This window comes from Silurus aristotelis (genome assembly GCF_946808225.1).
Source record: "Silurus aristotelis genome assembly, chromosome: 6".
Lineage (NCBI taxonomy): Eukaryota > Metazoa > Chordata > Actinopteri > Siluriformes > Siluridae > Silurus > Silurus aristotelis.
The window spans coordinates 3,233,575-3,248,130 of NC_139579.1; the positions used below are offsets into that span (position 1 = coordinate 3,233,575).

The 14,556-nt window shown below is 36.5% G+C and overlaps 1 protein-coding gene across 1 annotated transcript in view; it reads left to right on the forward strand.

Moving 5' to 3' along the window:
- myo1g (myosin IG) overlaps positions 1 to 11,912 on the forward strand; it is a 41,888-nt gene extending 29,976 nt beyond the window's left edge. Inside the window, exons 21-22 of the mRNA XM_083545368.1 lie at positions 1 to 10; positions 11,005 to 11,912. The exon at positions 1 to 10 is cut by the window's left edge and continues 148 nt beyond it. Of these exons, the coding sequence (XP_083401494.1) occupies positions 1 to 10; positions 11,005 to 11,161 (167 nt within the window). The 3' untranslated portion in view covers positions 11,162 to 11,912. The remainder of the gene's footprint in view (positions 11 to 11,004) is intronic.
- The last annotated feature ends 2,644 nt before the right edge of the window (positions 11,913 to 14,556 follow it).

Below are 14,556 nucleotides of genomic sequence, written 5' to 3' on the forward strand. Positions count from 1 at the left end.
ATTTCACACGGTGAGTTTATTCAGCATGGTCAGAGCTCAGCTACACCTCAGCATGGATGTCATTCTTATAGCATATATATATATATATATATATATATATATATATATATATATATATATATATATATATATATATATATATATATATATATATATATATATATATATGTCATATCTTTTTTTTTACCCACACAGTTGAATCTGATCTTCTGATGTCTGTCAATGATTTTAGTTTGAAATGGCAACACATTTAAAGTGCAGTATTTCCACTGGGGCATTGATGCTACAATTGTTTGACATTCCGGTGGGACTGAATTTCACAGTTTTTGAATGATTATAAGAAATGTATCATGTGTGAAAACAAAAAGAAACAGTTGTGCACAAGTGGTTCTTATGGGACTTCAACTGGCAACCTTCATACTGAATGATCTACATCTGTATTTTTCTTCATTACTGATATACAGACAAACTTTTTCTCAAAAAAAACTAAAATTTCTTACAACCTGCAGTCCAACTATTCCTCTGGATATTTCTGCAGATCAACAGTATACACGTGAATTCAAAATGCACATTTGAGGATGCGATATCAATTCTGTTCGGTAAATGAGTCCCATCACTTGACCCAGTTCACAGCTGAGTTGACTCACAAATTTGGGACATTTTGATGAGTTGTCCTGCCTGTCTCTGCTTGATATTGCAGAAACTCTAAATAGTCTAATGCAGCTTACTCTAAATATCAAACATTTGATTAGATCAAATCTACGAAATCGAATGTAAATTTAGCAAGACACTACAAACACATCACTGAGTTGACGTAACTGTGCTGTAGTGTCTGTAGTGATTCATCAGGAAGCAACATTTGCATTAATACTGATAATTTTACATCCGCTAACATACTGTTTATATGCAGGACATCGTCATGCTGCTTCATGCACACCCACACACACCTACCTCAGAATTCAACACACAGCTGAGACTTAAACACATGGTTCACCATTAACCCCAATGAACAGCTCAGGTGGTAAAAAAATGTGTTTTGATTTCATTACCTGCACCTACATTGCCTCATATAGTCCTCTGTTTGTGAAGACATTTAGTAGCTTCAAATAACATGCAAATATGCGCATTCAGTATATATTGTTTTGCTGAGATTTGTGTGGGTATGTGTGTGTGTGTGTGTGTGTGTGTGTGTGTGTGTGTGTGTGTGTGTGTGTGTGTATCGCTGTAATAATTTCAGACATGTGTGTCTTAGTGTCACGTATAGCAGCATTCCTTGGCTTTAAACATTCTTTCACAGCCGATCCTAATGGAGTGATATATATTATTTCTTCAGGCATCCGGAGTGTGTGTGTGTGTGTGTGTGTGTGTGTGTGTGTGTGTGTGTGTGTGTGTGTGTATATGTAACAGCTGTGGGTTATGTCGGATATAATATGTGTGTTTAATCGCTGTTCCTTAACGTTTATTCACAATCTATTGTGCCACCATCTGCGGGCAAGCGGCAGGGGTCACGACCCCTATACGGCATCATCAAAAGGAGATGGGGACTGTGGAAGTGTGGAGGAAGGTGAATTGTGTGTGTATTGTTATCTGACCTCCTGCCAGCGAGTGCACACTCACACACACACACACACACACACACACACATGGCCTTGTCTTCTCAAACCCCCTGAGTCAGGAGGCACAGGAGTCATTTCACTAGTCAGCATTATTTTCATACAGATTTCTGTGTGTGTGTGTGTGTGTGTGTGTGTGTGTGTGTGTGTGTGTGTGTGTTTGAGAGAGTGTGTTCAAAATCAGCTTTGCTAACAATATGTTTGTCCTTATCTTTTCACCTGGAAAACCCCCAGAATATATAAATTAAAGTGGGCATGAGTGAAACTAGCATCAGTAAACATGCTAACCTACATGTGTAGTGAAGCTGCATATTTGAAAGTCAACTAGCGAAAGCTAAACAAAAAGACAATTATTCTTTTTATTATTATTTAAGGAATCAAAATGGACAGTTAACTAATTTACGAACTAATTTAGAGAAGAGAAGAGAAAAGAAGAGAAGAGAAGAGACGCTTTTATAGCCATTTTTTTGGGTCAAGTTGCACAAATGATTTAGCATTAGGATTAGCTTGCTAATCAACATTGACCCAAAAAAATGGCTATAAAAGCGTCTCTTCTCTTCTCTTCTTTTCTCTTCTCTTCTCTTCTCTTCTCTTCTCTTCTCTTCTCTTCTCTTCTTTTCTCTTCTCTTCTCTTCTCTTCTCTTCTCAAGATTTCAGCTATGCTAGCTAACCAGCCCTCAAGTGAGTTACCTTACCACCTGCTTCACTGTTTTTCTTCACCATTGTCATGTTTGTTCTACTTTTTTATTGCATCCCCTCTCTGACCATACGCTAGACTTTTCACCTGGGACACACAGAGAGATCCTAATCAAAATAAGTCTGTGTGTTTTGGGTGAGAGTCACATTCTGGCCATCTGCTGAGACAGCTGTGTGTGTGTGTGTGTGTGTGTGTGTGTGTGTGTGTGTGTGTGTGTGTGTGTGTGTGTGTTGTGATTGGGTTCAAGTTTTGCAGTTTTCGAGTTTCAGATAATGATAATTTACTAGGAGGAATGTAATGGAATTAACTTCTTTATCAGTCGTAAAAACACACCGTGTACAACAGCTGCCATGTGCCATTAGCACAGGCAAGATTTCAGACACATCATGACCACAGTGTTAAAAGATTCTATCATTTTGACATAAACCTTTAAAATAATTGAAATTGACATTTATAGCTCAACAAGTCCTGCACTTCGAATGTACACTTCGAATGGAAATTCTAATAGAATTAGAGTGTACATTAGTCAAACTCAATTGGGGCAGGAGAAGTATATATTAACTGTTCAACATATTAATCTTCATCAATTCCTGATTCAGATGTTCAACATTTGAAACCTCTTTGGGGTCACAAATGGTCTAAGAATGGTATTATTTGACTGGTAGATATGCTTGTAGATGTTGTGCAATCGCAGGTCATAGCCTATAAAGGGTAATTATTGCACCTAGATGCCTGTTGTAAGGATTATGCCATGTTTCAAAGACTACGTTTCACACAAGTCACTACACCAACTCACATACTTGTTTTTGCACCTGATTCACATTTCACATTCATTAGCACTTTGTCTTTCCTTCGTCTACCCAGTATTGTTTTATCTCATGCTGCCGGTTTTGTCTTTGCTCAGGTTTATTTTGTCTTGTTTGTGCACTAGTTATTTTGTTCTTTGGTCATTGTGTATAGGTTTCATGTTTACACATTAAAAAAAATATCTCACTTGAATTCTTTTGCTCCACACTTCATCGTTCTTTGCATTATCTGACACTTGTTGAGAACATTTTTAACCTAATGAGTCTCTTTAGGATGATGCTTTCAATTTTCCCATCTTCCTCAGTGGTTATGACCCTCATGTCTATGTAGGTTCCCTCGTTTTCTCCTACCTCATAAAAACTTAGATGGATTTTGCCTGCCAAGCTTTTCAAAATTTGCTCCTAACTTTGTGTGGGGGTTTGTGTATGGTGACTTGTGATCGACTGGGGATGCACCCCATCCATTGTGCCTTCTCAAAGAAGATGTATTTTTGTAGACATATAATACATGTTGCTATGCAACCTCAAATTTACATCTTATACAGTTACACTGGAAATGTCTCATCTTCTTTCCTCTCCTACTTTCTTTTGGCACTGATTAATTATGAGCAATGGGTGAAAAACAGCTCAAAATCTGTTAAAAAGTCAAGGAGATTGTATCAGATGTTTCAGAAGAGTAAAAGCCTTATGATAACGAATGTATCATCATGACGTGTTAGTTGTTGGTGTGAGGGTCTGTGATGCACCATATGCGTGTGATGCACTTTTCATAGCCCACGCTTTCTAATTCAAAGACCTGGTTACAGAAAGGATTATGTGCAGTCTTACAATCTTTTATCATTAGATTTAATGTTAACAAAAAAACAAGATTAAATTAATAAACTAGTATTACTAATCTAAGAAATACTGTATAAAGCATAGAAGACTGTACTGGATTGTGATTAGATATCAAGAAATGTATGGTATGGTCAAGTTTCATATCCAAACGTATCAATTTCCGATGTATATTTGACAGACATTATTATCTCACTCTAGAGCAACTTAGAAATATTTCCTATGCAGTTGAGGGTTAAGAACCTTGCTGCAATGGTAGTTTGTTTGTACTGGGATTTGAACGTATAACCTTTAGAATAGACATTCAATATCTTACCAACTGAGCCACCATTTTCAATTAATTCAGAAATTATTGTAAAACAAAAATAAACAGATAGGGCAAAGAGCAACATTTAAATAAAGCAGATTAAAATCGCAGGAATGTCAAAACAGCTCTTCTCACATGCTGTAATGTCCCAGAGATTCACTGAACCAGGCACATTTGGAGAACCCAAACATCAGAAACTGGCCTAAAAACAAGAACCTATACATATTAATAATAACACTAATAATTTCATTCATAAGGAATATACTTATTGTGTCTGAATCTCTTAGAAACTCTATAAGATTCACATAGTTATAGTTATAGTTATAGGTTATTTTGCAGTGTAGAGTTACCAACTGTAGCCTATTTGGTGCTATGTACATAGTCTTTAGCCTTAGGTACACTATTACAGAAATGAGACCACCATAAGACATTCACTGAGCAGATATTATTTGGGTGTACCTACCTAGAACAGTAGTGACATGTACAACTAGTAACTTATTGAAAAAATGTCAGTATTTGTTCAGGGAAAGTTACTCATATTAAGTGTTGGGTTGCGCAGGACCCTAAGTAGATTTTCTTACCTTTGTATAGTTCATGTCTCTAAGGTTATGGTGTATCTCATTTGTCAAATTCATAAGATGTAACATAAAAACAAGAGACAATTTAACACGTGAACTCAATCCTGAGAAGATATGGAGGTCAGCAATCGATGATTTAAAGGAACGATGATATTTTTTGCATAGTAACTGTTTTTGTTTGTTTGAACTGATGATTGCATCCCTGCTTACATCCCGTTATTTGTTTACACTATGGCACAAAGACATTGCTGTTATCAGTTCTTGTGTGTGCGCGTGTGTGTGTGCGCATGTGTGTGTGTGTGTGTGTGTGTGTGTGTGTGTGTGTGTGTGTGTGTGTGTGAGAGTAAACATCAGCATCATGTAAAAAAAAAAAGAGGATAATTTATCATTTCTGGGAAGATCTTCACTTATTGTAAACTGTTGAACCTTAGGGAGCTCATGTGATATGTGCTGCACTATGGGCAACTCTGTTTATGTGTGTGTTTGTGTGTGTATGCGTTTTTGTGTGTGTTGTTTGTGTTGTTGGTATGTGCAGCCAGGGTGATCAGAATAATCAGCGCTTTTGTTTCAATGCCTGACATCATCCCCTGGGGATTAGATTGTGTTTTGCATCTCTACATGCTGTGTGTGTGTGTGTGTGTGTGTGTGTGTGTGTGTGTGTGTGTGTGTGTGTGTGTGTGTGTGTGTGGACACACATATAATGCTCCAAGAGAAAACAGGGCTTGTTGCATGACCTTCATCTGATCACTGGTGTCACATTACTTTAAATCCTTCTAGTAAACTTTCAAAGACTGTGGAATCGGTTTCAAGGTGTGCTGTAGCTCCTCCTGCACTTTGTGGAGGTCTAATCTTTATATCTTGTCATTTTTAATTTGTCACGTGTCTATAAACATGTGACATTTCGATGTTTTTTTTCTTTTATTATTGGAAATGTCAGATGATGAGTTACTTTGTCCTAGAGGTTCATCCCTGCTTCCCAGACATATAGACTCACATAGAGATTCAAACAGACTACTTCCCTAAGGGGGTCACAGATGTTTCTGCATCCCAGACAGTGGTTGCTTGGCAGCTCAGGAAGTGTTAATTAGGCCAGTGATGGGGTGTGCTGTGTATGAGTGTTGGAGGCAGTGTGTGACTGTTTGTTACTGATTCTCAGCAGTATTTAATGGGTTCTTCTGGACTCCTGTGAATGTTGAGGTCCTTTAGGGGGTTCCTTTCTTGACATATAAAGAACAGCATCATTCATGAAAACAACACTGACTGATTTTTATTAGTTGGTTTCAATGGTTTGATAGATAAACCAACCTTTTACATACTGACCTCTGGGACTAATTTGGGAAAACTTATTTCACTTGTTCGATTGTATTCAGAGGGTAATGTTTTTAGCAAATGATTTCCCAATCATCTTAGCATGGATTTTAAATGTTTGTTTTTTTTTTTTAACTGGGATACTTTCTGAGTAAATCTGTTAAAAACACACTAAATGTTGCATTAAATCAAAACCATATAGCATTACAATATAATCTTAATATCTAGCCAAAATATCTCGTTTAGATATGCCAAAAGCTATATATATATATTTTGTCTGGACAAAGAATTAGCATGCTGAAACTTGGGGTATGAAATGCCTGATAAAAGCATTTGTTTCAGGGTGTCAACTATGTACTCGTCCATGGCTTTGTTCTCAGCAGAGAATGAGCTTGGAAGTTTATTGTCCGAAAGCAAATCAGTAGAACATGTACAGGATCTGTGAGAAAGGACAGCAACTTAGCTTTGCTGAAGACCTCCTGATATTTGGAGCAGCAGATTTTATTTCTAAAATTGAAATAAAAAAATTTAACATTTGGGAGACAAAGCTAGTATTTTTCATCCTGACCAGGTTATTTTGATGATGTGGATTTGCAGCCATGGGAAACCTTAACACTATGGGATAATTAGCAGATTTGGTAACAAACGGGCTGTGGGCTTTAATAAGGATTGGCATTTTTATTGGTTGCAGTGAAATTCAGTGAATGGTGGACTGCATTACTAGGAAAGGTTATCACTTGGGAAGACATCATTACTTGCATATTGGAGAGGCATAGCTCTCAACACTGTAACTGAATTACTTGATGTTTTTTTTTTTTTGTAAGGATAATCGTGGGCTCATTTGATGTTCACAACAGAAATAAACTAATCCAAATTTGTGACCAAATCTGTGAGCAAATCTTGATCTATACCAGAACTGACAGTCAGGCTCTTTTGGGGCTACATATGCAGTTCCAGGTTGCCTGCTTCCGAACTGGCATGTAGATGTCCACTGCCAGAAATCGCCTCAAATTCATCACAATCTCACTCCCTCTCACTTTCTCTCCCCCTTTCTCCCTTTTTCATCTCATCCATGCATTACTTCCAGGACAAGTCAGACATCTGTTACTCAGTATCGCCCTTTCCTTTCCTGCTCTCCGCACTCTTTCTCCACCTCTCCTGCTGTGCCATCCCCTCATTATTTGATAATGAGTTCTTGCCCTATTCCTTCATTTTGTCATTCACGCACACTCTTTTTCTCTCACTTGCTGTCTGTTATGCTCTTTCGCATAACTCCGTCTTTCATCATCTCGCATTTGCTCTCCTGTCAGAGGATGTAAATTCATATCTTGTCCGTTTAAGCAGTCAGATCATTTTTGGGAAGTTTTTTTTTTACTAAGAAGAAAAGCAGGATGCTGGATTTGAACAGGGCATGTTGATGCTGCATGCTGAAGCTTTTTGACAGGAAAGAAAAATGTCTTTTCTCTCCTCTCATCTGCTCTCCTGTCGACTTTCCTCTCACAGAGAGAAATTGTTGCATTCCAATGGCAGTTTTTACCAGTAAATCAGCAACCCATTTTGATTATTCTTGATCAATCTTATTCATTCATTATCACGTTTTCTGTGTAAAGCTGCTTTAAGACAATGCCCATTGTTAAAAGTGCTATACAAAAATATGAATTGAACTGACTTAACAACAAAATGGGTAGTGGCTATACTTTGACCTCAAAACAATTTCCAATAGAGTATTTGTATTTTACTACATTGCTTTTTTCAGTTTTCACCATCCATTTATCTTTTATATCTTTATACTGGCTCCCTGGTATCACTTAGTTTTTTATTTGTTTTTTATTTTTTATAGTACTGCAAGCAGATTTGATGACTAAGACTATAACATCTTACCCAGATTAATATGAGAATAAAAAGCATGAGTACGCACATTGGTGACTTAGTAGTGACAGCAGGGCTTCTAGATGATGTCTGCTAAAGTTCTGCCCCTCTCTGAGGGACTTTTTCAGATTGATAGATGAACAGTTGAGTGCAGAAAACAGAGCATGACATTATTTTACTGAAGGTGCTTTGCTGTCACCCAAACCTTGCCCCCTTATTTGGAATGAGGCACCATGCTGTCAGACAAGAGAATCAATTGTAAAAGACAAGGTAATAGAGAAAGGTCAAAAAGATAAGTTATGACTATGTCCCAATTCTGCTTGTGTCCTTCCCCGTGCTGCATGCAGCTTCTCACAGGCTAATGAACATCATATCTCATAAATGCAAATAAGGAAAAGCAGGTCAAAAGAACTGCAGAATGGAAAAAAATATATTTCTGTCTGGCTAGAATCTTTGCTTGCTCTCTTTATGTTTGACCAGCCACTGACTGCACATTACACTAGACTGGTGTAGAAGAGATAGGTGTTGGGATTTAGAAACATTAGCTATACTTACAGCATTTAGGTACTTAAGTACTGTATAAGCATAGCAATAAAACAAATGTACATTTTACCTTTTTGTATGCTCCTAAATTATTGAAAAAAAAAAAAAAACCTGCTTGTGTTTTAAAGGACACTGCTAAGGCCAGCCAAAGAGCTGCAGCATTTTCCCCAGTATCCAGCACATATGATGAAGTGCTTTTAGGAAATGGGGACATGCACTGACACCCAGTGTCCTAGTTTGCCTTTTCTGGCCTAAATGTCATATTATTTTTGCCTGCATCAAATGGGACATTTTCAGTCCAACATTACTCTATGTAAAAACACTTGCACTCACAGATACATAACTCACACATACATATTATTACGTACTAGTAACTCAACGTAACTTAATGTGGTAAATCTGGATAAAACAACCCAAACATATTCTCTTAGAAACCTTAACCTGAAAATAAAAGTACAATTATTCTAATCAAAAGAGGCAGCTGTCTAACGCTACTCATTCCAGCTTGTTTCATAAAGTATTCTTGCAAATGACTCATTCTGAAAAGGTGATAGTACTCAGTGAGTGGTAATACTCATAGTGAAAAGAGAACTGATGAAGACCTACTCATAGGTGGAGGGAACATGAAAGCAGGAATAAGGAAGTCATTTTTAGACAATGTGTTTCTGCAGTAGGATGATTTTCAGATGCACAAAGCTCTAGTCACACTCACGATGTGTGTGTGTGTGTGTGTGTGTGTGTGTGTGTGTGTGTGTGTGTGTGTGTGTGTGTGTGTGTGTGTGTGTGAGAGAGAGAGAGAGAAAAAGATTTCGTGTGTGCGTGGGTGAACTCTAAATGGCCGTCAGGATATTTTTGTAGGCGAAAGTAAGGCCCAGGTGCAATGCAATTACAGATATATTAGCTCTATTTTTGAGACTTGCTAGATTTTACTGTCAAATATGACCAAAAAAAAAAGGAAATTGAACTTTAAGAAATCATATTGTGTAAAATGTTGACATCAAATAGAGCTGCGCACCGCATTGCCCACTATCTTTTCTGCAAAATTTTATCTGTCCTCATTCTTGCATGATAAAACTGATGTAGGTGAGGAGACCTGGGGTGGAATCAGCATTCCAATTCAACCTAATAGGGTGAGTAATTATTAGGGTTGAGGTCAGTGCTCTATTGCAGTCCACTCATTATCTGTCACTTTAACCCAATTAACTATATCTTTATGGAGCTGGCTTTGTGCACAGGTGCATTGTCATGCTGGAATACGTTTGGGTCTCCTAGTTCAAATGAAGGGAAAATGTAATGTTCTCATAACCAAAGACATCCTATACAGTTGTGTGCCTTCAATTGTTTTTGTTTGTACCAGTTTGGAAAAGAATTTTCACAATTTTTTTTGTGTCCCAATTTTTCAGGTGTCCCAATTTTTTTTGTCCATATAGTGTAGCTGTCTTAAAATACAGCAGGGAAAAACACAGTACTGATAATCTAGACAAAGAATGAAGGCAGTTTTCTCTGTATATTTATTAAGGAACATTTAACTTACAGTTGAAAGAGAAAGAAAAACATTAATATCTGTCTCACTTCTCATGCAGAAACCACACTTTCTTTTTTGATCAGACAGAATTTTTTTCCTCTCATTTTATCTGATTTCCATTTATTTTTCATCTTTCTCTGAGATGATAAAGATTTAGATCTAACATATAGAATGGGTCACATTTTACTAAATATTCTTTGTGCACTTTTGACAATTGAAAAATGTCGAATCTGATGAATTTGTGTACGTTTCATTGTTGAGAATTTTCAATTCAATTAAACTTCATTTTGTATTGCCCTTTTTAACAATCGACATTGTCCCAAAGCGACTTTAAAATTTTTGTGTAATTAATTAGTCCCTGTGCTTTAATCCTTAATGACCAAGCCAGTAGCAATAGTGGCAAGGGAAAAAACTGAACAGAGAAATAGTGTGAGGAAGGAACATTGAGAGGAACCAGACTCAAAACAGACTCATCATGGATGTGGATGTTTTAAGCATGAGATCAATTAAATGAAATTCAATATTCTTATATTTCAAGATACAGTGTAATTTGAACCATTTTTAAGGTTAATGTGGTATTTATCTGAAGTATGCTCTTTATAGTAGGTTGTCATGAAGGACACTTTTCTGGTTTGAATTTTTCTTTTAAAGACACATTTTCAAAATTAAATATCCGTGAATTACAAATGGCACACACATCACATTCTGATCTCATTCATGTTTTGGTAGCTAAATGATCACAAATCCCCAGTCACACTCCAAAAATGTATTGGAAGTCCATTTCCAGAAATGATCAAAGGGAGAACATATTGGGAAGATGATTTTCAACAAGCATGTACATGAAACTATTGAATAATCTTTTGATATCATTATTATTATTAGTAGTAGTAATGAAGTGTGGATGTATGTGTTTGTGTATTACAGGGTGAGAAACACTCCTCTGACAGTTAAAGTGTCCTCTGACATCCAAGTCCACCTGAGCAAAAAAGTAAAGGCCGTGACAGTGGAGACGAGACCTGGACAAACCACGGTTGACTTCAAGAAAAGTCGCTCGGGATTCACTTTAGTGCTTCCTCCTTAGGAAAACAGCACCCGATTGGCTGAAATAAAACATGATGTATGCCAAGGAAAACATATTCTCAGTGGGAAAAACTGACTGCTCTAATCAAAACTCTTACTTAAATACAAAATCCAATGGCTACACTTTTTATATGCATAGGAATATTTTTGTTACCAGATGTGTTTATATCGTTTAAGTAGAGCACATTTTTGTATTCTCTCTGCAGTATTGATCAATATCAGGTATTACTATTAATGTTTTTGCACTTATTGTGCCTTTAATACTTGCCTATTTAAAGCATTGCTTTAGAATTCCATGTTCCTAATATGGCTGGAGAAGTATTTTTATATATGGTGATATTGTGCATTTTATTTATATAGACTGATAAGTGGCCATTTTCTAAAACAATCATATCAAGTATTAAATTATTAATGATTTAGTTACAAAAGTATTTAATTTATCTGATTTTATTAAGAGACATTTTATGAAGAGAAAGTTATCATGAAACGTTACAATGTGTTAAACCACCGCATTGTTAAATTCTTTAATCTGATTGGTCAGAAGGTGGTAGTTAAAGTTCCAACACACCAGCCTCACAGCTTCATATGAATGCACTCATTCTAATGTCATCGTTATTAACTATATTATGGGCTGCATCACAGCAACTAATCATGTCTTGCTTTTCTCAAACAGCACACCTCCAAGTGTTTTATAACTTCATAGATGTTTCGAAAGTTTATTAAAATGTTTTAATGTTGTCATTTATTTCAAACTAATTGTTAATATGATGTAAAATTTTCTTCAAAGGGCCTTCAGAAGAATTCAGAATGATAATATATAGCATAAAAAATGTGAATGAAGAGGCTTTTATTGCCATTTCAACCATATATAGCTGATGCAGTACACAGTGAAATGAGACAACATTTCTCCAGAACCCTGGTGGTGCATAAAACAACATAGAGCTACATCACACAGCATAGAGCTGCATCACACAACATAGATCTAAATCACAACGTAGAGCTACATCACACAACCTAGCTCTAAATCACACGACATAGAGCTACATCACACAACATAGAGCCACATCACACAACATAGAGCTACATCACACAACATACAGCTACATCACAAAATAGAGCTACATCATACAACATAGAGCTACATCACACAACATAGATATACATCATACAACATAGAGCTACATCACACAACATAGAGCTACATCACACAACATAGATCTAAATCACACAACATAGAGCTACATCACACAACATAGAGCTACATCACACAACATAGATCTAAATCACACAACATAGATCTACATCACAAAACATAGAGCTACATCATACAACAAATAGCTACATCACACAACATAGAGCTAAATCACACAACATAGAGCTACATCACACAACATAGAGCTTCATTACACAACATAGAGCTACATCACACAACATAGATCTACATCACATAACATAGAGCTACATCACACAACATAGAGCTACATCACACAACATAGAGCTACATCACACAACCTAGCTTTAAATCACACGACATAGAGCTACATCACACAACATAGAGCCACATCACAAAACATAGAGCTACATCACACAACATAGATCTACATCACACAACATAGAGCTACACCACACAACATAGAGCTAAATTACACAACATAGAGCTACATCACACAACATAGAGCTACACCACACAACATAGAGCTACACCACACAACATAGAGCTAGATTACACAGCATAGATCTACATCACACAACATAGAGCTACATCACACAACATAGATCTATAACACACAACATAGAGCTACATCACACAACATAGAGCTACATCATACAACATAGAGCTACATTACACAACATAGAGCTACATCACACAACAGAGAGCTACATCACACAACATAGATCTAAATCACACCAAATAAAGCTACATCACACAACACAGAGCTACATCACACAACATATAGCTACATCACACGACATAGAGCTAAATCACACAACATAGAGCTAGCTCACACAACATAGAGCTACATCACACAACAGAAAGCTACATCACACAACATAGAGCTAAATTACACAACATGGAGTTTCATTACACAACATAGAGCTAAATTACACAGCATAGAGCTACATCACGCAACATAGAGCTACATCACACAACACAGAGCTACATCACACAACTTAGAGCTACATCTCATGAGACAAACAGAAACAGAGACTGACAGACACAGCAGCCACACCTTCTTCACTGGGACTCACAGCCACACATCCTACACTTGCATTTTTTTTTAAACAAAAAATAAGAATACAAAAAACACAGTGCTAACTAATAATAACAGAAGGAATGAAGCATGTAGACAGGAGCATGATACATCAATAGTGTCAACATTTGTCTTGTCTCTTGTCTTGTCTTTGTGTCTTGTAGTCTCACCTCTCGCTTTTTTTCTTTGCTTTTTACCTTTTCACACCATGTCCTATCTGACAAGGGATGCTTACAGAAACAGTAGAGAAACAGAAAACCTACATTAATGTTTTACCTGGTGGCTTGTCTGACCTGTAGTTCAGATTTTATTCACAATCAGATCAGGTCTGAATTCTTTCTCACTTTTTTTTAGCAAACAGCTGTGTGGCCAGGAATAAATCTTTCCTCCGCAACCACCATTTTAACACCAACTACCAAAAATATGACTCATCCATGAAGATGGCTGGATCACAGGTTTCAGCCCTGTATGTGTGAATGCTGGTCTGATTTTGTCTTCTTTTATATTCTGCCTGTTTTCTACTTTATTTTTTCGATATCCTGTGTACACTTTGCTGGCCATAAGCTTCGACATCTACCGAATTTCCTCATTCTGTCTGTCTGTCTGTCTGTCTGTCTGTCTGCCTGCCTTTATATTTATCTCTCGTTTATCTTTTTTTTTCTTGTAGTTCTGGTTGAATATTTTTAGTCAGCGGCTGTTCCTTCCAATGGGGGTTCTGTCTTTCTTAGATATTTTTTTTGTTTCATGCTTTCTTTCTTGAACTTTTAGTAGAGTTTTATTATTCTGAGGTTGCTCCTTTGGATTTGGTGTCTTTCTTTCTTTCTTTCTTTCTTTCTTTCTTTCTTTCTTTCTTTCTTTCTTTCTTTCTTTCTTTCTTTCTTTTTTTCTTTCTTTCTTTTTTTCTTTTTTGCTTGCAATTTTAGTTTAACTTTTATCAGTCAGTTCTTTCTTTCTTTCTTTCTTTCTTTCTTTCTTTCTTTCTTTCTTTCTTTCTTTCTTTCTTTCTTTCTTTCTTTCTCTCTTTCTTTCTTTCTTTCTTTCTTTCTTTCTTTTTTGCTTGCTTGCAATTTTAGTTTAACTTTTATCAGTCCTTTCTTTCTTTCTTTCTTTCTTTCTTTCTTTCTTTCTTTCTTTCTTTCTTTCT